The sequence below is a fragment of the Rattus norvegicus genome, chromosome 12 (genome assembly GCF_021556685.1).
Source record: "Rattus norvegicus strain SHRSP/BbbUtx chromosome 12, alternate assembly SHRSP_T2T, whole genome shotgun sequence".
Classification (NCBI taxonomy): domain Eukaryota; kingdom Metazoa; phylum Chordata; class Mammalia; order Rodentia; family Muridae; genus Rattus; species Rattus norvegicus.
Genome location: NC_141545.1, coordinates 41,382,756 through 41,407,901, shown reverse-complemented (window position 1 = coordinate 41,407,901; position 25,146 = coordinate 41,382,756). Strand labels below are relative to the sequence as shown.

General features: G+C 51.3%; 1 protein-coding gene across 4 annotated transcripts in view; it reads left to right on the top strand.

The window, feature by feature from the left end:
- The first annotated feature begins 824 nt into the window (after nucleotides 1–824).
- The window catches only part of Hvcn1 (hydrogen voltage-gated channel 1), a 30,540-nt gene continuing 6,218 nt past the window's right edge, over nucleotides 825–25,146 (top strand). Inside the window, exons 1-5 of one of the 4 annotated variants that reach the window (XM_087578437.1) lie at nucleotides 825–888; nucleotides 1,089–1,216; nucleotides 1,308–1,357; nucleotides 6,338–6,475; nucleotides 21,867–22,139. In XM_087578437.1, the coding sequence (XP_087434563.1) occupies nucleotides 6,455–6,475; nucleotides 21,867–22,139 (294 nt within the window). In that variant the 5' untranslated portion in view covers nucleotides 825–888; nucleotides 1,089–1,216; nucleotides 1,308–1,357; nucleotides 6,338–6,454. Of the gene's footprint in view, nucleotides 889–1,073; nucleotides 1,217–1,307; nucleotides 1,358–6,337; nucleotides 6,476–9,893; nucleotides 10,213–21,866; nucleotides 22,140–25,146 lie in introns of those variants that run through there. The other 3 variants (NM_001431735.1, NM_001431736.1, XM_087578436.1) reach the window with 3 other exon arrangements.

Below are 25,146 nucleotides of genomic sequence, written 5' to 3'. Positions count from 1 at the left end.
GGGTGCTGGAACCCAAACTTGGATCTTCCCTCAGAGCAGCAAGTGCTCTAACCATGGAGCCATCTCTCCAGCTCCGAGAGATAAGTTTCTGATGAAGCACAAGAAGGCTCAAGTTCAAAAGGGAGCACCTGACACGAGGCAGTCATTTCAAAGCATGAGTTAGGAGTCCTGGCGGAATCGACAGACTAGTTATTTGAAGCTGACATCACTGAACTTTGAGGAAACAGGCTTCCAGGGTTTCACACACAGCAGCCATGGAAGGCTGGAATTCTGAAGCTGAACTATGGCTTCCGTTATACCGACCAGGGCTTTTGGGCTTCTCTGGATCTGAATAGGCACCCTAGGAAGCCCACTCCTTCCCTGAGTGTCCCCTGCACACACACTGTCTCTCAGTGATGCTCCTGAGTTTCCCTTCCCAGCCTAGAGAGCATGATACATTTCTTCTGCCCTCACTTTCTTGGGACCGTCTCCACGAGCACGTTAAAAAGTTTCTCTTTAACCTGCTCTCGTATCCATTGGCCCCCCTGAATCCAGCTAGGGACTGCATCTCCTCCAGCAAGCAGAGGCTTTGCAAGGGAGGGAGGAGGAGGTCCTTGGGGGAGATGGGTGGGGGTGGGGTGCGGGGAAGAGTGTTCTAGCCTGGTACATTCCTCGATCTTTGTCCTTTGAGAGCCGCTCCAGAGTTAGGGCCTCCCAGCTGTGTGGGAGCAGCACACTGGTGCCTCCTTAGGCCTCTGTGAGTTTGCAGCACTAAGTTAGAGCAGCTGTGGAAACTCCCGCCACACCACACCCCCAAAGATATGGGACCGCCCCCTGGGCTCTTTAGAGCAGGGCTGTGCCTGAGTCTCTGCCCCGGGATGAGAGCAGAGCTGAGCGGATTGCTGCCAGGTAACAAGGATGGGGTTGGGGGGAGGTCAGGGCGCTCCTCTTCCCTCCAGCTTCAGTGGCATCTTGCCCTGAGGGCTGCCACGATCTGCTCCGCACCCTGCACACCCGCCAGCAGCGGGGTCACGGAGGGAGGAAGGAAGCCCTGGCCACCCTCCATCCTCGTGATTCCCCGCTGTTCCTTTGTCCATTCTGGCTTGCAGGGAGGGGAGGACCAGGCCAGGGGATACTGTGGGGGTGACCAAGGCCCTGGCTGCTTCTTGAACTGTGGCTACCCACTCCGCTGTCCTCCCCCTGGGGAACTGAGCATTGACAAGCGCCTCCTCTCCCGGTGGGTGTTACCTGGATCCATGGTCATGGCTCTGTCGCACCCAGCAGCGTGTGACTTATGGAGAAGTAACAGGGTCTCCCCCCTCCTACAGGTGGAGAGAGCCAGCCGCTCCAAAGGAGACAGAAGTAGAACTACTAGCAGGTGGGTGTGAAGCCTTAAGCCCTCTTCCCCATCCCAGGGCCTCACAGCTACCCCAGGGAGACAGCAGGAGGGAGAGTGAGATATGTGTGCAAGTAGTATGGGCATCCCAAGAGCACCCCAAAGGAGCCAGCACATCGAGGCACCCTAGCAAGAAGAAACCCAATTTAGCAGAGCCTTCTGGAAACGATTTGAACCCCTGTCTGTTGGGTTCAGAGGTGCCAAGGAACAAGAATGGGGGCTGGGTTGGGGCCAGGTTATACTGTAAGACTGAGACCAGCAAGCATTTCTGCCCTACAGAAGCCCCCACCCTTACCCAGCACCTACTGCTGGTGTGCGCCCAGCTTGTCTTAGCTGTGGGACTCTGCCTCTGTGTCTCTGTGTCCTTCTCTGCCCTGTGGCATTCCAAATGGCACCTACCTCCCAGGAGTGCTGTGATGATTGGAGGGAGGGTTTGGGGGGACTTAGCAATCCCCACTCCCACCCCCAAGCTAGCACAGGGTCACTTGGGAGTTTGTGCTTCTATGCTCTCAACCTTGCCCCTTTGAAGGCATTTCTGCATGCTGGCCATTTCATCTCAGATTGGTGGGGACTCTGAGGTTTGCAGTATTTCCTGACTGCCCACCAGCAGCTTGAGGTTTCTTGAGTAAGGCTATGGTTGGGGACAGCAACTTCTGCCTCCAAGACTCTCCTGACAGAAAGGCTGGTCAAGGCAGGGTTTTGAAAATCTGTAGGCTAGGTCTTACCCAATTCCAGAGCTGCTGGGCAGCCCACAGCCCTTCCTTGGCCATGTTTAGCAAGAAGGAAGAAGCCCAGACTGTGTCCGCAGACTTCCTTGCCCAGGCTTTCCCGCCTGTAGCTTCCTTCCCAACTCCCACTCCATCTAGGCCAGTCACAAGTTCTGGCCTACACAGATCTCCAGTCTGGATGCTGTGTCACCATGACTACTACCCTCCATCCTCCTTGACCCTCCCCATCATGTCCTTGCTGTGACTCTTGGCCCTGAGCTGGTCCTTAGCATTTCAGTCAAGCTGAGAGCCCTGCTAGACCTCCCCTGACCTCTGATCCTGATCCTTCTTCTACTTCTTCTTCTTCTTCTTCTTCTTCTTCTTCTTCTTCTTCTTCTTCTTCTTCTTCTTCTTCTTCTTCTTCTTCTTCTTCTCCTCCTCCTCCTCCTCCTCCTCCTCCTCCTCCTCCTCCTCCTCCTCCTCCTCCTCCTTCTTTTGTTTTTAGAGATAGGTTTTATCTATATAGTCTTGGCTATCCTGGAACTCTCTCTAAACCAGACTGGCCTTGAACTCACAGAGATTGTCTCCCTGTGCCTCTTGAGTGTTGGGATTAAAGGTGTGCACCACCAGGCCCAGCCTGACAACTATTTTTTTTTTTTTCGGAGCTGGGGACCAAACCCAGTAGGCAAGCGCTCTACCACTGAGCTAAATCCCCACCCCCGCCTGACAACTATTCTTAATTCGAATCTCCTCCCGAGTTGAGTTCCTCTTGTTCTGCCCAGTCCCTGCTCTGTCCTCTTAAGTTCTTGCAGTCAAAGGATCTTCCTCTTCCTGGGACACTCGTCCCCACGAGAGCCTGGCCACTCGACCTGCAAGAGCCTGGCTTCCCATCTTGCTCTGTCCTGCTTTCCCCCACCAGGCAGGTGGCAGAGTGTGGCCTCAGCCCTGTGTGTTGTCCTTGTGGTGTTTGCCATCTCCTGGCCTCTTCCTCTTTGCTGCCCCCAAGCCCAGCACAGTGCTGGGCATAGGGGAGGCTCAGATGACACTGGCTCTACTGCTTGCAAAGTGAGCAGGCTTGGTTTGCACTTATCGCTCTGGTTGCTCAACGGTCTGCTTTCTACATCTCTGCACAGACCCAAGCATGCCCTTCCTCCTGACTTGCATGGCCTTCAGCTTCTCCCAGTGAGGTATTGGGGGATTGGCAACAGCGTCTACTGGGCCCACACTGCTGCCCACACACTTGCTAGGGAGCTCTGGGGAGGTTTCCGGAATGAATTGCTCAGGTCTAGGATGTAGCCATTCAGAAGCCCCTATCGCTAGATGTCTGAGTAGATCACATCTACTAGCCATCTAGCCAATGTGGGATTTCTCCAGAGCCATCCAGGCAGTGGGCTTTACCATTTTTATTTGTTTGGGCTAGATTATTGGGGAAGACATGAGAGTCGAAACCCTCTGTCCTCTGTTGGTGAAGCCAATGTTTCTCTGTGCGTGAGTTAGTTTCTGCTTTGAAGATACAAGGCTCTTTGATACCTCCTTCTACCTGTACGTAGGTTGGTAGATTGTTTATTTAACTGTGTGTGTGTCTGTCTGTCTGTCTGTGTGTGTCTGTCTGTCTGTCTGTGTGTGTTTGTGGGAGTCAGAAGACAACTTGCCAGAGTTGACTTTTTCCTTCCTCAAGGATCCTTTTTCCTGGGATCAAACTCAGGTTGCCAGGCTTAGCGACAAGCACCCCTACCATTGTAACCATCTTGCTGGCCCTTTCACCTGCAGTTGTGAAGGTCGCATTTGAGCCCATTTCCTGTCTATTAAGAAGCTGTCACCAAAGCTGCTTGACACTCTTAACAGTCATCTGGGCTGGAGGGTACTTGCATTAAAAGCTATTGGTGCTGCCACACGGCTAGAATCCCAGTTCCGGGAGGTAGAGACACGAGGACCTCTAGGCTTCTGACAGCCAATCTCATGGAATTGCTGAAGATCAGGATCAGAGAATGTGTGTCCCCGCCCCCAAAAATCTCATGGAGAGAGATTGAGAAAGATGTCCGATATTGGTCTGGCTTTCATGAGGGAATAGAGACACACACAGGCAGGATGCTAGGTGCGTGGTGGGGTCTGGGATAGGAAGGGATGGGAAACCCCATCAAGCCTCACTACAGTCCCACGGGGGGAGTACTGAGCATCGTAGTAAGCACCTCTGCTTAGAGCTCACGGCCACAGCGAGGTCCCTTGGGGATGGTGAGTGTCACCGGTTTGTAGCAGGGACTATACATTTTGTGGTTATAAAAAAGCCCCAGCTATGGTCTCTTGGTTCTGTGGATCAGAAGCCTAAAAGCATTTTCCATGGTGCAGATGGAGAGGCGTACAAGGCTGCCTTTCTTCCAGAGGCTCCGCGTGGGTTGAGGACCAACCCACCAGTTCTTAGTGTGCACATAGCATGAACTAGCCTCCGGGCATCTCCTGCTGGCAGCCCCTTCACTCTCACCCCTTGGCTTCCCAGACGGACCCTCCTGGTTACAGTGTCTACCTGGACCGCCTCCTGTCACACAATCTTGAATTTAGTCACCGGGCACACATAAAGTGACCAACTCCTAGGTTCGAGGGGAAATGGCCTGGGTGCTCTGGGAGACTGTCCGTCTACCTACCCCAACCCAGGAGGAAATAAGTGTGGTTCTGAGAGACAGCAAGTCGCTCACATTTGTGTAAGAAAAAAGTGAGAGTGTATGCACAGGCCTTCCGTGTTCGTGCAGGCCTTCCGTGAACATGCATGGCCTTTCGTGTTCGTGCAGGCCCTTATGCAGGCCCAGGCCTTTCCTGTGAAGAGGGAAAACCACAGAAGGCTTTGTGGAGTCAATGCTTCTGGGAATGGAGCACAGGGTAGATGGAGATTTACCAGCATTCATCTTTCTGCATAGTTTAGAGTTTTACTATAGGCCTCTGTCACCTATGTTAAAAATACTTTTGAAAAAAATCACACACAGTCATTCCAGAACCAAAGAGAAAGAAGAGACTCACTAATGCCCAAAGTTTTCCTTTAGAAGGGGGGCCAGGGGCCTGGTAGGATGGCTCAGTGGTATAGAGAGTATTTTTCTACTGTTGCAGAAGGCCTGAGCTTGATTCCTAGCGCCCTCACCGAGAGGCTCACAACATGGACTCCAGTGGAGGGCATCCTCCATCTGGCCTGTGAGAACTTGCATAATCCTACACACCACATACACACATTTTAAAAATAAAAACAAATTTTTACACAATCATACACACACACACACACACACACACACACACACACACACACACATATATATCACATGCAAATATGTGTCCATATATACACACTTTAAAAATAAATCTTAATTTTTTTGTTAGGGGGTGGTACACATTTCTAACTCTACACTAGGGAGGCAGAGGCAGAGGCAGAGGCAGAGGCAGAGGCCAGAGGCCAGAGGCCAGAGGGCAGAGGCCAGAGGCCAGAGGCCAGAGGGCAGAGGGCAGAGGGCAGAGAGGCAGAGAGGCAGAGAGGCAGAGAGGCAGAGGCAGAGAGGCAGAGGCAGAGAGGCAGAGGCAGAGAGGCAGAGGCAGAGAGGCAGAGGCAGGTGAATCTCTGTGAGTTCAAGACCACCTTGGTTCATATAACCAGCTCCAGGCCAGCTAGGGCTCCATGTTAAAGATTGTCTTGGGAATTATTTTCAAGACTTTTATTTGTGTGTGTGTGTGTGTGTGTGTGTGTGTGTGTGTGTGTGTGTGTATAGCATGGCACATGTGCAGAGACCAGAGGGCGGTCTGTGGGAGTCAGCTTTCTCCTTCCACCGTGTAGGTCCCAAGAATTGAACTCAGCACTTTTACCCCTAAGCCATCTTGCCATCTCCAATCGACAGGGCCTCACTATGCAGTCTAGGCTAGCTTTAAATTCATCATCCTCCTGCCTCAGGCTCCTAAGTGCCGGGTTACAGGTGTACCACATGCCAGGCTCAGCACACAGTGTGCTGAATCTGGCTGTTTTCCCGTTGTATAGTGTAGCCAGGGCTTCTCCACTCTGTAGCTGCTGCTATGTTTAAAGGCTGGTTAGTATTCTGCTGTGTGACCCTCTCTGTTTCTCTGTGGGTAGACATTGGTTGTTTCCGCTCATTGGCCACAGTGATTATTGTGAGCTTCTCACAAATGCTCGAAAGTGGATCCGGCGCTCAGGCAGATGCCCATGAGTATCGCTAGCTACTTGACTGTCTTCCCAGAGCATCCCTTCTAACTTATTCTGTGGCCTTAGTTTTAGGCGCTGCTCAAAGGGACCTGTGAGGACAGATTGCCAAGTGTCCAACTCAGGACAGCGGCGTGACAAGTCTGCTTTCGGGGTACTCTCGCTGGATCCTGAGACAACAGGAAAATGACTTCCCATGACCAAAAGGTATATCGTGTCTGGAGGTTCCTGCCATGAGCGGAGACTCTTATGGGTGTTCCTTGCAGGGGAGCCAGGGTTTGTCAGGCAAACCTTGACCCTTCTAGTTTGGGAACCATGTGGTCAGAGCCTGGTTGGGTGTGGAGGGGGACACCTGTAATCCCAAACACTTGGGAGGTAGAGCAGGGGAGTCAGGATTAAGAGATTCAAGATGATCCTTGGCTGCACATTGAGTTTGAGGTCATCGTTCTGGCTCAGTGAGGGAAAGCCAAGCCAAGCAACGATTTCTGGGTGCCCAGCTGGGTGATGGCGTGGTCTCAGACTTGGTGCTGTGGGTGCTTACAGATAGGAGCAGGTGGGCAAGGTAAGATCGATGGGCTCTCCCGGAAGGTTCTCGGCTCCCAGCCAGGCAGGGGTCTGTTACCCACAACTAGTGGGATAAAGTCAGAGGTGAAATTGTCTGCAGCCCTTGGAGATAGGGACATGAGGTGAGAGGCCAGTGTGACATGGTGGGGTGCCGGGAACTCCGGCCCAGGGTGGTGTTTTGGTTTGTTCCTGTTTTGGTACTAGTGACCCTGAGCGCCAAGGTAGGCAGAGGCGTGTCCCCAGAGGAAGCAGTCACAGCTGAAGTAGAGAGTCCAGGTGGCTCTGGGGATTGGAATGAAGTCAGACAGAGGCAGGGATACGTTATAAGGTGCTGAAAGATTCTCAGCAGCCTGTGTTAGGGTGCGGGGCTAGCAGGGCAAGTGGATGTTGGACGTTGGAACGGAGAACCCAACCAGGACAAACCCCTTATCGAGCTAGAGCCAGCTGGGGTATGCGACCACCACCAGGGGCTGTCTTCATTGTTGACAGGACGCCTTGTGGCAGACTGGCCCTTTTTTGGTCAGAGACAGCAGTGCCCATTGTGGCTGAGTCTAGCCTGGTGCACTGTGCTCTGGAATGCTTGCTCGAATAGTTTGTTTTTATGGCTTTAAACTTGTCCAGCACCCCTAGGTTTTTCTTTAATTATACATACATACATACATACATACATACATACATACATACACACACACACACACACACACACACACACACACACACTCATGTATATTATACCATGGTGCATTTGTGGAGGTCAGAGGACAACTTGTGGGAATCCTTTCTCTCCCTCCACCAGGTGGGTGCCAGGGTTTGAACTCAGGTTATTGGGCTTGGTGGCAATCACCTTTACCTGCTGAGCCATGTTGCTGGCCCTTGGCCCTCCTAGGTTTTAAAAACACATGCATATTCAGGGAAGAGGTGAGTGTGCACCACCGCACAGAGCTGATTGGAAGTTACTAATTCTGCACAGACATGCTTGGCCACCTGTGTGGACACTGACTTCCTTAGAGTCTCTTTCTCCTTCCTGTCCCGGTCCCTCAGTTTCCCATTCTGGGAAGTCACAACAATAATATTAGCCTACAGAGAGAGGTGCAGTGAGGATTAGACCTAGTAGTGGCATTAGCAGGGTACCTGGGCGTAGCTGCCACTTGTCAAAGGCTGGTAATTCCATGATAGGACAAGTAAGGGGTGTGATCTGCCCGCTGGCCCTATTCCATAAGTGGCACACGCCTGGCCCATCTGCAGGGCTTGGAAGCCAGGTGTGTAAGGTGGGGGGTGGGGCACCACATCGGCTCACTTCCTCTGGAAGCATTGAACTGAGTGGATACTCTTCTGGTGAACTCAGGAGCTCTTGAGTCTGTGACTGTCCTGTGCCAGGTGACCGTGGGTATGGCTCAGCTGTGGAGGTTTGTCTGGTGTGCGTAAGGCCCCCCACCTTCAGGTTCAGTCATTCCAACACACAGCTGGCCTCTCTGTGAAACTGTCAGTGGTGTTGAGGGGGACACAGCTCCCCTTCCTTGTTGGAATGCTCCACTCGGGGCCTTGACTGTGTGACATGAGAAGAGTTTCAGGATGAGGCAGACTGAAACAAAAGTAGTTTATTATTTAGACAGACAGACAGACAGATGGGAGGACAGACACAGGTTTCAGCTTCTTGAGGGAGAAGCACTTAAGTGTCTATGATGGCTTGCTTATTAAAAAAGTGAGGTGGGGTTGGGGATTTAGCTCAGCGGTAGAGTGCTTGCCTAGCAAGCGCAAGGCCCTGGGTTCGGTCCCCAGCTCCGAAAAAAAGAAAAATTAAAAAAAGAAAAAGCGAGGTGCTCTCTTCAGGTTGAGGGATTTGAGCAGAAGCTACTACAGGAGGCTCAAGGTCACACCTATGCCCACCCTCAATGAACAGCTCGCTTGTCCTTGACATTCATGGTCAAGGAGTCTTCAGGGCAACATACATGGTTGCCACGGGTCACCTTTGCTCTGTCCGGTGTGTTGAAGTTTCTCACAGGTAGTTGGAGACAGACTGGATGACAGTCTTTCTCTTCACATATCCCCTTAAGGTTCCTTGGCACTTTCCAGAAGGGAGCAGAGGGGCCTGAAGTCTTTCCTCAGTGGACTCTGTGGCTGAAGCATCACCCCCCACGTCGGTCTTTGGGTGACAGCTCCCTAGAGGGTTAGCTCACTGTTCCTCTGGTTTTGTGAAGCAGCCCGGCTTGTGGCATCAGGTGGTGTGACTGGTGTCACAGACTTTGTGTCTGACTCCCTGTCCCTGAACATCACTAGCTTTGTCCTGTTGGGAAAGGAGCAGGGTACTTCCCCATGCCTCTTTAGACAAGGCTGCCATTGGTCCTTTAGAAACGGAACGGAGAAGGAGACAGTAGGAAGGATCCTATCTGGGGTAATGTGTCAGAGTGTGCAGGGGTGAGGCACGACATTTCCTCTGTCTGGAGAACCTGTTTCAGGCCTCCACCAGCCCGGGCTTCAGGAGCCCTGGGCCTCGTTCTCAGTGGGTTATGTCGGAAGCAAGGGATTCTCCACTGGGCAGCCTGGATTGCAGTTGGGTTCTGTTTCTCCATAGCTGTGTGACTTCTGGCAAGTCTCTAGGCCTCTCTGTTCCTGGTTTTAGCATTGGTGAGGCCAGTTTGGACCCATGGAGCAGGGATGTTGGCGTTGTTTCGGGAGACTGTGTATAGCACTCCTGAGGGAGTGGATGGTCTAGGATGGGAGAGGATGCACCCTCATCTCTCATTCTTGTGAAAGCCATCGCCTGTATAGCCTCTGAGCAGGGGGCTCCGGACCCTCCAGGTGAGGTGACTGAGGAGCTTTGCTCTGGGTAGACCTGGTCACTCATCCCCCCCACCCCACCTGAGCCAGTCAGCTGGCACAGAGGTTGTTTTTGCAAACCTCAAACTTCCTCCCCACCCTAGTGAAGGAAAGACTTCAACGTCTATTTACAGACTTCCCTGATTTTATAAATAGGTATTCCTCAGAACACCGAGCCAGTGCTGGGGTAGGGGTGGTGGGCTCACCGAGCCCCACCTCTCCCTGGGCAGGTGACAGTGTTTGTGTGTCTCATTGCATTGCCCTGTCCCTGAGTGTGGAGCCCGAGGTCCTGGACAGGTGTGGAAGGTACAGTGTGAGCAGGAACCTGGGTCGCCCGCACCCTGGGGTGTTCAGTCAGGGGTGTGGGCAACTGAAGAGGTGTATGCGTGTATAATGGGAGTAGGGTGTCCAGCACCCCTGATCTGAGACACTTGGGAGGAACCTAAGAGAGGAGAGAAAAACTATATGGCAACATGAGAGGTGACACAATCCATGCTAGAGGAAACCGCCTGGGCAAAGGCCTTGAGGCCTGGAACGCAGGCAGAATGGCCAAGCAGGGAGAGGTAGGTGAGACCAGATGTGTGGGTACAGTTGCAGCAGGAAGAAGCGGGGTAGGGGGGTGAGGTGAGCCTTGTGGGGGGGGGTAGGGGGCGGGGCTTGCTCTTTACCATTTAGAGTAGTGGGAAACCAAAGACGGTCACAAAGGCCCCTCACACTATCCCCACGGTCAGCACCTTGTTGGCAAGGCTGCAAAACAAGCAGACATGTACCCCAGGTTAAGCCAGCCAAGGGGGAAGGCATTGGGCTGAGACCACAGGAAGCTGGCTACATGCAAGACTCCCCTCCCAAGGGTCACACAGGACTTACTGTTTCCTCCAGCAATGAACCGTGACAGGCCCCAAGGTGTTTGGGACTGGAGAAGCCAGTTAGAGACCAGACCACACCCAGAAGGGTTTTATGGTTATGAGACTGGCTCTTGCCTTTTTCAATCCCCCTGCCTCAGCCTCCTGAGTGCCGTAATTCCAGGTATGCACAAGCTTCACGGTTCTACCCAGAGGGTTTATGAGGAGGGTGGTTCCTTGAGGACTCCCCCGGGGCCTTTACAAAGCGCCCCACCCCAAGCATAAGGGATAGGGAGGGCGGGATAGCACGCTACAGCATCCCTTAAAGAGCGCAAGTCCTAAGATGCTGGGAAACAGGCCAGGCAGGCTGTTTGAAGAGAGCCCTCTTTCTATTCTGTACAGGTTGAGACAGGCTGTTTCCAGTAGGGTCCTCTGGCTGCAGTTGGGGCTGGAGAGATGGCTTAGCAGGGAAAGCACTTGCTTTGTAAGTGAGAAGACCTGAGTTTGAATCCCCAGAAAGCAATACAAATGCTGGGCTGGATGTGTGGGGTGCAATCCCAGTCTCGGAAGGCAGAGACGGGGATCTCCAGAGCAAGCTGGCTCAGGAGTGGGACTAGTCAATCAGGAGCTCTGGGATTGATTGAGAGAGCCTGCCTCAGGGATTAAGGTGGAAAAGCTATCAAGGATGAGTCCTGACATCAACCCTGGGTCTCCATGTGTGCAGGCACATGTGAATGTGCACTCACACGCGTGCAAGATTGAATGCATGGGTATGGGCCTGGGGGATGGCTCACTCGGTAATGCATGCTAAGCACGCATGAGAACCTAAGTATGCACACATGTGCACACACACACACACACACACACACACACACACACACACACTCGGATGCAAGATGGCAGCAGGGAGCTGTGAGCAGGGTCAACCTCCAAGTGAGGGGTAGTATCTGGGTCAGGACAGATGTCGGGAGACACAGGTGGAAGGTCAAAGGTCAAAGGTCATCAGTTGCACACGTGCATTGACTCTGGGGCATAGGATTGGGTTAAAGGCCATGCTCTGAGGCCAGCTTGCCTGCCTGAGTGTGGACTGGAGGACACAAGACAAAGCTAACTCACCAACATGCTCAGGCAGGGCCTCAGTTTCCCCATCTGCTACAGAGGGAAAGCGGTACCTATAAATCTTGATTTTACTCCTTACAGTACCTTCATTCCGGTTCAGTTAAAAAAACAGTTTTCTGGGGCTGGGGATTTAGCTCAGTGATAGAGCGCTTACCTAGGAAGCGCAAGGCCCTGGGTTCGGTCCCCAGCTCCGAAAAAAAGAACAAAAAAAAAAAAACAAAAAAACAAAAAAACAGTTTTCTTAGCTGGATATGGAGATACACTGTTGTGATCACAGCACCCAGGAGGCAGAGGCAGGAGGATTTTGAATTTGGGGTTATCCTGGGCTACATAGACAAAGGTGTGGGAGCTTTCCTGCCACATTTTCTCCTTGTTGGCCACAAGCCACAGAACAAACCTGGCTGGCTAGAGCTCACGCAGTGAACTTATGGTCTCTGTTGTAGCCACTCCACATGAGCAAATTCTCACGTAAAAAAATTAAAGCGGGGCCAGGAGACCCGGCTCAGTGGTTAAGAGCACCCGCCACTCTTGCACAAGACCTGAGTTCTATTCCCAGGACCATGTTGGAAGGCTCATATCCACCGAAAACTGCAGCTCTAAGTGGTCTGACGCCTCCTTCTGGACTCTGCACGCACTGCACACACACATAGACATAAACATATGTGTGTGTGTGTGTGTGTGTGTGTGTGTGTGTACACGCATGTGTGGGTGTGACCACGGTGGTTAGAGGGCAACTTTGTTCTGTTCATCACCCTTAGGTTGTCAGGCTTAGTAGCAAGAGCCTTTATCCATAGCTTCGATGTGAGAAAAGCAAAGCTTTCTAACAGTTTTTTTTTCTTTTTTCTTTTTTTCGGAGCTGGGGACTGAACTGAGGGCCTTGTGCTTGGCTAGGCAAGTGCTCTACCACTGAGCTAAATCCCCAACCCCTCTAACAGTTTTTAGAAGATAGGCGGGATCTGGAGAGATGGCTCAGTGGTTAAGAGCACTGACTGCTCTTCCAGAGGTCCTGAGTTCAATTTCCAGCAACCACATGGTGGCTCACAACCATCTGTAATGGAATCTGATGCCCTCTTCTGGTGTGTCTGAAGACAGCAACAGTGTACTTATACATAATAAATAAATGTTTAAAAAAACAGTTAGATGGGGTTGGGGATTTAGTTCAGTGGTAAAGCACTTGCCAACAAGCACAAGGCCCTCGGTTCGGTCCCCAGCTCCGGAAAAAAAAAAAAAAGAAAAGAAAAGAAAAGAAAAGAAAAGAAAAGAAAAAACAGATGATGGGCATGGTGATGTATACCTGGTCCCAAGAATCAGGGAGGGGTTGAGACAGGAGACTGCTTGAGTTCAGAAGCTAGGGCCAACCTGGGCAGCAAAATGAGATTGTGAGGGAAAAAGAAACAGGCTGGGGGCTAAAGAAATGGCTTGGAGATTAAGAGCACTGGCTGCTTTTCCATAGTACCTGGGTTCAATTCCCAGCACCCACACAGCAACTCACAATTGTTTGTAACTCCTGTCCAGGGGATCCTACACCCTCACACATACATACATACATACATACATACATACATACATACATATCTACATGCAGTCAAATCACCAATGTAATAACTAAAAAATAAAATTTAAAAAGCAGCTAAGGAAACATCATGGTACCTCTTTCAGAGCATCCCTCTCTGGGGGCCTGGAGCAGTGTCCCCTTTGCAACACCCATCTCTCACCACTGATTTGTGACAAATGACTGCAGGGCAGTGTCCTTGCCTCCCCTGGCTTCAGTTTCCCCTTCTATGGAATGCAGAAAATGTTCCTTTTGTGCAGGGTACTCCTCAGGATTCTATGAGAGCAAGTGGTGTGTCTGTGTGCCCCAGCAAAAGGGAGTGGCTGGGGGTGGTTTTGGCTTGTCACAGTATCAGGTACCTGCCTCTGTCTCTGTGTGACCTGGTCTGTGTCTCTCTTCTACTCCTTAGGACAGTGGCAACTAGTGATTCCATCTCAATATCTCAGTGACATTGTTAGCAGAAACCCACCTGACAAAATAGCTAATTCCTATTGCTCCAGCAGGACCCCACGGTGTGACCTGTTAATGCTCTAGGCAGGCAATCTCTGTGCACCAGCTACCTGGGTTCTCTTGACCCTGTATTCTGAGTCACACAGCCCTGGGGCTGAGCCTGACTCTGCCATCTTCCCCCTGCACCAAGACCCTCAATGCTGGGCTGGCCCACTATGGGAGGGAAGGTAGCGTGTGTGCTCCCTGATTCTATTATGTGGTTAATTTACTTGTTAAATATTTATGGAGCTCGGTGTACAGGAGTACAGTGAATTGATACTGTGTGATGGCTGCTAATGATGGCAGGGACAGCTGGGGAAGGGACATCTAGGTCCAAGACCTGGATGATAAGATTGGTCCCAGACTTCAGCCAGTGACATGTGCTTTCGAAACACAGGCGATCCTGGAGCAGGCAAAGGCAGGGAGGACAAAGAGGAGACCCAGAGAGTTAGGCCACAATTCTTCTCTAAGAGTGTCGGTGGGACAGAGGGAAAGACAGAACCTGGCCTAGCTGGCACCGACAAGGGGGTGGAATAGGTCCAGGCCAGAGGCAACGGCCAAAGAAAGGGCATCTGAGCAGGTAGTTGTTAGGTGAAGTACAGAGCAGGGATAGTGGGAGGGGATCCAGCGGGATCATCAGTTCTCGGGGTGCAGTGGCAATGATGCCGAGCCTGGGAGAAGCACATTTGGTGGTACAGTGAGCTGAGTTAGGGTCACGGCACACTACTGAGATGGAGGCAATTCAGACTGGGCTGTATACTGGAACAAAGCAGCCCGGAACATTGGGCAGCCGAGACCACCGGAAGCGGGGACTGCCGGAAGTGGGGACCACCGGAAGTGGGAAGGCTTCAGCTTGCTAAGCTCTGGGATGGCCTGGATGGAGACTGAGCAGGGGGAGGCGAGAGGTGGGAACCTGTCGTACAATATAGGGTCAGCAGCAGTCAGTAGAATGGTGTGTGTGTGTGTGTGTGTGTGTGTGTGTGTGTGTGTGTGTGTGTGTGTGTGTGTGTGTGTGTGTGTGTGTGTGTGTGTGTGTGTGCGCGCGCATGCTTGCATGCATGAGCGCTTACACAGGTACAGGTAGAGGCCAGGTTAACGTTGATGCTGCGTGCTGCTCCTCAGGAGCCATCGACCATGTGTTTGTTTTGTGTGTATGAGTGCTTGGCCTGCGTGTATAACTGTGTGCCACACGCACGCCTGGTGCTAAGGTGCCAAACCTCCATGTGGGCGCTGGGAAATGAACCCAGGTCCTTTGTAAGAACAACAGGTGCTCTTAACCACTGAGCCAACTCTCCTGCCCCTGCTTACTTTATTTTTGAACGAGAGCCTCTCACTGGCCTGGAACTGACCCTTTAGGATGATAAACTCAGGGGTTGGGGATTTAGCTCAGCGGTAGAGCGCTTGCCTAGGCAGCGCAAGGCCCTGGGTTCGGTCCCCAGCTCCAAAAAAAAAAAAAAAAAAAAAAAAGGATGATAAACTCATGACACCACGTTCAGCTGTTTTCCTTTTACAATTGTGTCTGTGTATGTGGGTGCGTGCCCGTGAGCGCAGGTGTGAAAGAGAGAGTATTGGATCCCCTGAGGCTAGAGCTACCAGCAATTGTGAGCTGCCTGGTCTCAGGGTCTGGAACTGAACCTGGGCCCTTTGCAAGAAGCAGTCTTTATTCTTAACCAGGTTTTATGTGGGTGCTGGGTCTCGAACTCTTGTACCTACTCTTGCATAGCAAGCACTTTACCCAGGGCGTCTGTGCTAGTCCCTCCAGTGTAAAGCATGCAGGAGACAGTAGCACAGACATAGGCCCAAGTGACAGAATCTGCAACTGCAGGCAACCCGGTGGAGAAGGAGGGTATGACTTTCCACATTGGTGACACAGAGTTGCCACTAAGCTCCACAGGGTCCTGACCTGGGCAGGTCTCAGCATGCTCCCCTGAACCCCGTCTTTCTAGGGCAATGAGAGGCGGGGGTGATGGAGAAATTAAGGTACATGGCTTTTTTTTTTCTTGTGGTCAATCTTTTTCTGGAACTTTCCTGCTTCCGGCATGACAGTCTTGACTTAAAACCAGAATCCTTTTCTGCTCTGCCGGGTACCACAAGTCTTTCCATCCCAGTTACTTGAGTCACTTCTTGACTGGTCACAGAGTTTCAGAGAGAAAACTTGGCCTCTCCCGCGTACTATGTGGTTTTGGTAGAGAGCCCTCCGGCCTCAGTGGCTTCAGCCTGCAGGGTGAAGTGTTTCCTGGGGGAATTCATGGCTGGTCTGGGAGGAGGGGGAATCAGGGTACACAGTCCCTGACTTGTGGTGTTTACGTACTGAGGAGTAATAAACCGTTAGGTAATGTGAGGAGGGCTCTGAGGAAGACTAAAGGAGGAAAGGGCCAGGCTGTGGAACTGGGAGAGGAATCTGGCTCTGCTGGTTCAGGGTCCAGGAAGGAGCACTCTGACGAAGTGACATGGCAGTTGAGTCTTCATGCGTGGGGTTAGAAAGAACCCAAGTCAGAGGGCGGCTAGGAGCGGCCAGGCTGAAGGGCCTTGAGTGGGTGGTGTGGGGCTGGCTCCAGGGGCAGAGGTGAGGGGGCGGGCTGCCCGGAAGCAGAGGGGCTGGGCCTCCCAGGGCCCTGCCCACCGCGTGAAGGTCCTTGGATGTTTGCCTGGACTTGGAGAGCACAAAGGAGCAATTGCAGGGGTGAGGAGGGCAGTGACAGAGTCAAGGTGAGACCTGCTTGAGCCCAGGTAGAGAATGGAAAAGTCAGGGCACAGTAGGAGGCCGTGTAGCCTTCATGGCCGCGGTTGACAAGAGTTTAGGCTAGAACACTGGCTGAGAGAGGGACGGCTGGCCTCTGTGGTTGGGGCTCTCGGTGGAGCTGCTACTAGGAGGCCATGCGCTGTTTTACGCTATCTTTGGGCCTCTCAGCTTTTGAAGAAATCTGAATTCTGTGGCCCCTGAGGTATCCAGAGAATATGGGCGGTGGGCTATGGCGGCAGCCCAGGGGTTTAGATGTCTGCATAGCCCCAGCCTCCACCCTCCACTTCAGCCTCACCTCAGCTGTGTCTACAGGACTTCCCTGGCACTTAGAAAATGTCGCGTCTATGGGGAGGTGTTTCTTGACCAAATTTGGAACTCGGAAACAAAAAGCCACCCAGGTCAGGGCAGTGGACCGGGGGGGGGGGGGTAAGACACATCCCTCCCCCAGTCTGCTCCCAAGTACACACGTTATTTATTCCTCGTACTGCAGTGGATGGAACCCAGGGCCTAGAAAGTGCTAGGCAGCCACGCTAACCACTGTGCTACATGGCTTCGCCTGTTCTCTCACATGGTCCTCCTGCTTAGAGTTCATCATGTTACAGTCTACCTGTCTATTCTACCAAACGTGACTATTTTTTTCCCAATCATTTTAAAACGTACCTTATTTATTTATGTTGGTGTATGTGCCTGGGGGTGCATGCATGTAGAGGCCTTCCGGGAGTTTCTTCCCTCCTGGCCACCTCAATCCCAGAGATCAAATTCGGATCATCAGACTTGACGGCGAGCATTTTACTCACCAAGTCATCTTGCCAACCTCAGGCGAGCATTTTACTCACCAAGTCATCTTGCCAACCTCAGCCGTTTTTTTTGAACATCATTTTTTTAAAATCTCCCTGTCATTGCTTGGTACTGCAGCTGCCCCTGTGTTGGACTCTTAGCGTTCCTGAGGCTCCCGGCTTGTTCCTTTCCTTCCAGCCAACTTGTTCCTTTCCTTCCAGCCAACTGGTAACTTTGTATCTAACTCTGTGTGTGTGTGTGTGTGTGTGTGTGTGTGTGTGTGTGTGTGTGTGTGTGTGCATGTGCACATGCGTCTGTGTCAATGAGAGTGTATCTTACTCCACTGTGCACTTGAGGGTCAGAAGTCACTCCTCCACTTACTTCCTGAGACAGGGTCTCTGGTTGCTCCCCAGTGGGCACACCAGGGTAGCTGGCTCACAAGCTTCCAGGGGTTGTCTCGTTGCTCTCTCCCCTTGCTGCAGGAATGCTGGGATGATACAGTGCTGCTGTGTGTGGCTTTAGGAAGGTTCTGGGCATCTACACTCAGGTCCTGATGCTTGTGTGGAGAACAAGTCTCCCCAAACCTCCCACTGGTGTTTTCAGTTGCTCTGTCTCTCAGGAACCGATGGTTCCTTCCTATATCTTTATTGCTTTTTGTCTTTGTTGGTTTTTGGCAGGGTCTTGTATAGCTCAGGCTAGCTTAGAACTTGCTATGTAGTCAAGGCTGGCCTTGAACTCCTGATCTTTGTGCTTCTAGCTTCCAAGTACCATATTATAAGCAATCACTATTGGCTCTTAAGCCAGTGACTTTTTTCTACCTACACACACACACACACACACACACACACACACACACACACACACTTCAGTGTCTCACCGTGTAGCCCAGGCTGGCCTCAAATTCTCTCTCTCTCTCTCTCCCTCTCCCATCTCTCTCTTCCCTCTTTTCCTTTTCCTCTTCCTCCTCCTCCCTCCCCCCCTCCTGGGCCTTTTGTTTGTTTTTGTTTTTGAGACAGGATTTCTCTGTATATCCCTGGCTGTCCTGGAACTCGCTCTGTAGACCAAGCTGGTATCAGATTCAGAGATCCACCTACCTCTGCCTCCCAAGAGCTGGGATTAAAGGCGTGGGCTACTCCTCTCCTTAATTTTTCAATCCTTCTGCCCCAGCTTCCCAAGCGCCTGTATTCCTAGTCCCTGCTGCCATGCTGTCTTTGGATATATATGTTACAGCTGATCTGGTGGCCAGTTTTATCATGTGTGTCCACTTTGAGTTCAGAGTAGGTGTGGGCTACGTTTTCCTGCATCTTTTTGTTGATCGGTGTCTGTCACATGCTGGACAATATGGCACCTGTTTTGCTCAGCACATGCTGTTGTCTTTCCGGATGGGGAATTGACTTTTGTTCAATAGGGGTCATTTCATTTAGTTAGGGATCAGCTGATTTCTTCCTTTAATGGAACCATGAGTTTTTCCTTTTTACATTTACTTATTCATATATGGAGGGACACACACACACACACACACACACACACACACACACACACACCACAGCACACATGGGAAGTCAGAGGACACCCTATGGGTGTCTCACCTTCTGTCATGTGGGTCATGGGGATTGAACTCAGGACATCAGGCTTAGAGTAAGTGCCGTTACCACTGAGCCAACTCGTGGCCCCCTGGCTGATCTTTTCAAGGTGTGTTCCTTAGGATGAGTCTGTGGGATGAAGTCAGTCTGTTGGTTTTTTTTCTGGAGTTCCCTCTGAAGCCTGGAGGTTGTGAAGACTTCTCTGGCTGTCCTCAACCAGCCTCCAGTTGTCTCTGCAGCTTTTCTGCCTCTCACTGTTAAAATAGTTTTTATTCACCTGTTGTAATTGTTGCCTCTGTCTGCTGGCCGAGCCCTGGTCCTGGAAGCTTCGAGCCTCTGTTCAATCTTATCTAGGCCTAGAATGTTTTCAGTTTCTGAGACTTACTGCTGAATAAGCTCACCCTTCCTGGTCCTTTCTGAACTCTGGCTGGCTGGCTCAAAGTCCTCTCCTAGCTGACTGATTCAGTCTGGCTTCTCTCGGCTTCTGATTGAATTAATCTGCTTGGTCTCAAACTAACTCTGGCAGTCTGTTCTAATCTTCTGACTCCTTCTCATTCTCTGGTTCATTCTGTCTTCATTTTATCTGGCTTGTTTTCTCTGTAACACATCTCTGAATACCTGTCCTGCTAAAACTGTCCCTTCTTCCTTCTGTTCACTTCTCCACCTCTTGGCCTGTGGTTGACGTTATTCAATTCTGTTTACAGAAAGCTCTTGGGATTAAATGTCTGCTAGGGTTGAGCCAGACCATAACTAGAAACAAGTTTTCTCTGTAAATGACACTGTCTCAGGGGAGGTGTTTGCTTGTTTTGTTTTGTTTCCTGAGTTACATTGCATCATCTGCCCCTATCTGTGACATTTAGGGTCCAGTGAAAGTGCATTTTTGTGTCTCAGTTCCCCTGCCCTGAGATCCCTGAGGAAGGGAGGGAGCTGCAGACTCCCTGAGCACCAGTCTTCATTTCCTCATCTAGAAAGTTCCTCCAGGCAGAAAGTTGGGGAAACTGTGGGATCAGTTCCTTTATCAGGAACACAGTGTGTGTTTTATTTCGTTTCCTGAGCATGGAGGAAGGAAAGGCAGCCCCAGTTACTGGCCAGGAGGCAGAATCTCTTACTTCCTGTGTCATGCTCCTGCCTCTGTGCATTCCTGACACATTTTCCACACATAGTTTCTTTTTTTTTTAAAGATTTATTTATTCATTTATTATATATAAGTACACTGTAGTTGTCTTCAGATACACCAGAAGAGGGCAGCGGATCCCATTACAGATGGTTGTGAGCCACCATGTGGTTGCTGGGAATTGAACTCAGGACCTCTGGAAGAGCAGTGGTCGGTGCTCTTAACCGCTGAGCCATCTCTCCAGCTCCACACATAGTTTCTAAGCATGTCCCTGTACTTCTACATATTCTTTCTTTTTTCTTTTTTCTTTTCTTTTTTTTTTTTGTCCAGAGCTGAGGACCGAACCCAGGGCCTTGCGCTTGCTAGTCAAGTGCTCTACCACTGAGCTAAATCCCCAACCCCTACATATTCTTTCATACAGAGCTTTAAAACACATTTAAATTACATGTATTTACTTATCTGTGTGTGTGTGTGTGTGTGTGTGTGTGTGCGCGTGTACTGTCCCTGTGGTGATCCAAGGACAAGAGAAGGTTCTCTCCACCTCCTGGGTTATAGGAATTGTCTAGGTGGAGACAGCTGGGAGCCATGTTGGGTCTAGAGATGTGGGAGCCGGTCATGGTAGGAACAGAGGTTAAAGGCAGAACTTTCAGAATCACCTACGTGGATTATAGATTATACACTTTAGTGACGAACACTGAGTCACCAACAAAACATTAAGGAAAGGAATAAAAGCACCGGGGGGGGGGGGAATTAATAAAAGCACTTTCCCTTGGATTTGAATTCTCCATTACGCGTTTCCTCCATCTTCTGTTCTGTGGGAACCCGTGCCTGCTTGGAGGAGACTGTCTTATGCATTTGTCTGTCCCTGAGTGTGACTGTGTGTAACTTGTGTATTGTCTGTTGTGTGACCACGTGTGTCTACTGGGTGGCCCTGTCTGTCCCCCACAAAGGACTTCTGTCTTCAATTGACCAGTGACAGAAAACATCATCCAGGGAAGGGATGGGACACTTTACATCTTCTCCAGATAAAGATTAAGTTACTGGCTCCAACTGACCCCACTGTTTACCAACCAGTGTCCATGAATGGATCTCATTATAGAAGGTTTCTTTCTGCCAAGGACACACATGCGTTGTTGTAGGTCAGGGGCGTGGAAGAGTCCTTAAGACTACAGCCATGTGTTGGCTTAGGTTGTAAAAGCTGATTCCACGGGAAATCCAGGGCAAGGAAGGTTAGTTGCTACATTGTTGCTTTTAAGGCAGATTAAAACAGGCAGGCTGAGGGGTTGGGGATTTAGCTCAGTGGTAGAGCACTTGCCTAGCAAGCACAAGGCCCTGGGTTCTGTCCCCAGCTCTGAAAAAAAGAAAAAGGAAAAAAAAAAACAAAACAAACAAAAAACAAACAGGCAGGCTGAGTACACAGTGGGATAGCCCATGATGGTTTTTTTTCTTTCTCTTTTTTTTTTTTTTTTTTTGAGATACTATGTAGCCTAGGCTGGCCTTGAACTCTTCACCCCCTTAAATGCTGGTTGCTGGGGTGACAGGTGTGTGGCACCTTGCTGGATATACTTGGGGAGAACCCCTTTCCTGCCTGTGCATCCAGGCAGTCTGGGGAGCGTAGGGGCGACTTCTTTGAGTTCTCTGTGAAACTCTACTTTTACTTTTGGAGACTTCCTCCTCTGCTCTCACTAGCCCTTCATTTCTCTGAGAGTGCACAGCTCTTCTGGTACTTACACGTGGGCCTTATGCTGAGTCCGGGCTGTAGTACCGTTGATGACTGCCAGCCAGACCGCAAGGACATGTCTGGCCGGATTGGGGTTTCCTGTTGCCCCTTGTAAACTGCGATTCTAAGTTCCAAAAATAAGTGTCCCTAAAAACCCCACCTTTTTGACCTGGGCTAGGCTGCTCTGAGCACCCTGAGGCCTGCTTTGGGCCCTACTCCCCATCACAGGGCATCGGCATTGGGGAACCTCAAGTGCTTGCTCTGTCCCGCCCCTCCAGGCCGTCACTCGCAGAACCAAGGTGGCTCCCACCAAGAGGATGAGCAGGTTCTTGAAGCACTTCACAGTGGTGGGGGACGACTACCACACCTGGAATGTCAACTACAAGAAGTGGGAGAACGAGGAGGATGAGGAGGAGCCCGCCCCCACGTCTGCGGAGGGCGAGGGCAGTGCTGTGGGCCCAGACGCTGAGGCTGGCTCTGCCTCCACACCCAGGCCATCCCTGGACTTCAGGAGCCGGCTAAGGAAACTCTTCAGTTCCCACAGGTTTCAGGTAAGAGAGGGAGGTCGTGGGGTTGGGGATTTAGCTCAGTGGTAGAGCGCTTGCCTAGGAAGCGCAAGGCCCTGGGTTCGGTCCCCAGCTCCGAGAAAAAGAAAAAAAAAAAAAGAGAGGGAGGTCACCAGGTCACTAAGGTGGGAGCCCCATCTGCCCGCTGCTGCCTCTGCATCCCACAGGTGCTTTCTGAGCACCTTGGACGGTCTATGCTCTGTGGTCTGACCTGTATTAGCAGTGGGGGGAGGGGCCATTCTGTGGCCTGTCTCTGTCCCTCCAGAGGGTGTGACCTGGGCATGACAAAGGACATGCATACATATGGTGTGACTTTGAAAACATGACCTGAGTGACAGACCACATAGGGAAGGTCCCAGTTGCGTGGGACGCCAGATAGCTAACCGTCCACCATAGCCAGCTGGGTAGACAGATGGGAGGCTGTGGGAGAGAGGAAAAGAGAGAGGGGGTGGCTGCTTGAGAAAGAAGGGAATTTCCTTTTGGGGTGGTGGAAATAGACTAGAAGTAGACAGTGGTGGCGGCTGCACAGCCTTGTGACTGTACCCACTGCCGCAGATCTTTATGGCAATCTGTGAATGGTTACTTTACTCTAGTTATTTTCATTGTAAGGAATTGGCCTGTGTATATGCTCAAAGTACACTAGGAGAGCATTCATTCCAGAGTGCCTGCTCCTGGATGAGGGCATGAGGATCCCCCTGTTCTGTAAGCTCATCACCATGCCTGGCTCTTGGACCCAAGAACACGTGGGTCTGGGGAAGCTTAGGTTAAGGTGGGTACAGTGCTTGTTATGCAAGCATGAGGTCCTGAGTTCGGTTCCCCAGCACCCAGGGAAAATGTTGGGTGTTGCAGTACTTGCCAGGAATCCCAGCACTGGGAGGGGGACAGAGGTGGCTCCTTGGGGCTCACTGGCCAGTTGGGGAGACCCAGGTTCCATTAGAGATTGTCTCGAAGAATTAAATGGAGAGAGGAACTGTAGACACGAACGTGGATCTCTGATTTTTACATGTATACAGACAGACAGACAGACAGACAGACAGACACACACACACACACACACACACACACACACACACCAGCTGGCTCTCACGGTCACCACCTCTGTGCAGATGCTGTCACAGGGAGAGGGAGGGGACTTCCTGGTTTCAGAGAGAAACAGTTGAGCTGAACTCTGGAAGCCATCTGTTCCAACATTGCAAAGGGCAATTTTTCTCAAAAAGATTTTTCATTTGTATGTGTGTGCATGCATCATTCGTATGCTGGAGCCCTCAGAGGGAGGTCAGGGGTGTCTGATCCCCTGGAGCTAGAGTGGTTGTAAGTCACCTGATGGGGGTTCTAGGAACTGAAAAGAGCAGTGAGCATTTTTTTTTAAAGATTATTTAATATATATGAGTACACTGTCCCTGTCTTCAGACTCACCAGAAGCCCTAGCACATCAGATCTCATTATAGATGGTTGTGAGCCACCATGTGGTTGCTGGGAATTGAACTCAGGACCTCTGGAAGAGCAGTCAGCGCTCTTAACCACTGAGCCATCGCTCCAGCCCAGCAGTGAGCATCTTAACCTCTGAGCTAGCTCTCTAGCCCCATGAAAGCTTCTGTCTCTGCGCAGAGGTGGCACACAAGTGTCTAGAAGCAGGGCTGCCTCCAGGAGTATACAACAGACCAAAGAATGCACAGGGATAGATACAGCCCCTGTCCAGTCCAGTACCACAGGGCAGGAGGGTGCTTTGGGGGTGCCACTCTGGGCATTGAGTCCAAATCCCTACTGAAAGCAGGAAGAGACAGCCTCAGTCTCACCACAGACCCTGTTCTCAGGGAGGGAAAAAATGTTTGTCTTTTCTCCCACTTAAAGCCAACAACCCAGCATCCCTTGCATCTCGCCAGCCCTTTGCGGCTGTGGCAAGAAACGTGGTATTATGTTGTTGGGGTTGAAATCCCAAACCTGCAATTTCTGAGCATGTGGAGGGAGGCAGCTTCCTTCCAGCTGTACAGGGAGCCCCGGCCGTCCCCCCATGTCCCTGTCTCTGAAAGGCACTCATCTCTACCCCTCTGACTACTGGGCTTGGGTCTGACTCTCATCAAGATATTTATTGTCTGAGAGGACAGTATAGCACCTACTGTGGATGGCAGCAAGCTGGCTGGCAGGGGTGACAAATGCTTACTTAGCCAGCAAGATGTCCCCTGCAGGCAGAAATTGGGAGTCTGGTAGTCGGTGACTGTCATGTGACACACAAGGCTGAGCATACATAGTAGGTCTGGTGGGTGGAAGGGCATGTTTCAGGCAGAGGCCTGAGTTGGTTAAGGGTGGAGAGGGTGGCAAGGTTCCTGTGGAGAAAGCAGCAAGATTGTGGACAGGCTGTGACCAGATTGGTTACAGATCTTCGATGGAAGCCCGGTGGGATGGGAGGAGGGGGCAGGGGTTCAGGACTCTTGCTGTGTCTGCTGGTAGGATCTGCAGGACATAGTGATAGTGTGCTGTCACTTGTCATGTACGATGGCATAATAAAGGCATGACATGGGTGAGCCAGCCTGCAGGGGAGGCAGGTCTGAGGTGGGTCTGGAACTTTCTTCCATCTTGAACAAGGGGCAGCCAGAGCTTGAGCCCTCAGCTCACCTGGCGTCGCAAGCCCATTGTCGGGCACAGTGTGAACCCTGCAGTTGACACCCCACAGGGCAGGATGTGGGTTAACAAAGGGATGCGACCTTCCTAGCCACACAAGGCAGCCAGACGAAGGGGCATCAGTTCATAGAGGCCAAGTGTCTTTTCATGGTCTCTCTCTCTCTCTCTTCTAACTTCAGGTACCAGAGGCCTGATGTAAGATTAATCTTTGGAAAGTACCAATTTCTGTGGTGTGCAGTGCATAGAACACTGTGTAGCTCCCACTAGCCAGCTCCAAGTCTTCTTGTTACTGCCCATCCTGTGTCAGGAGAACCCCAGGCTGCATCGTTCCTGGGGATCATGTCTGTACTCCGTGGTAGCACACTCACGACAC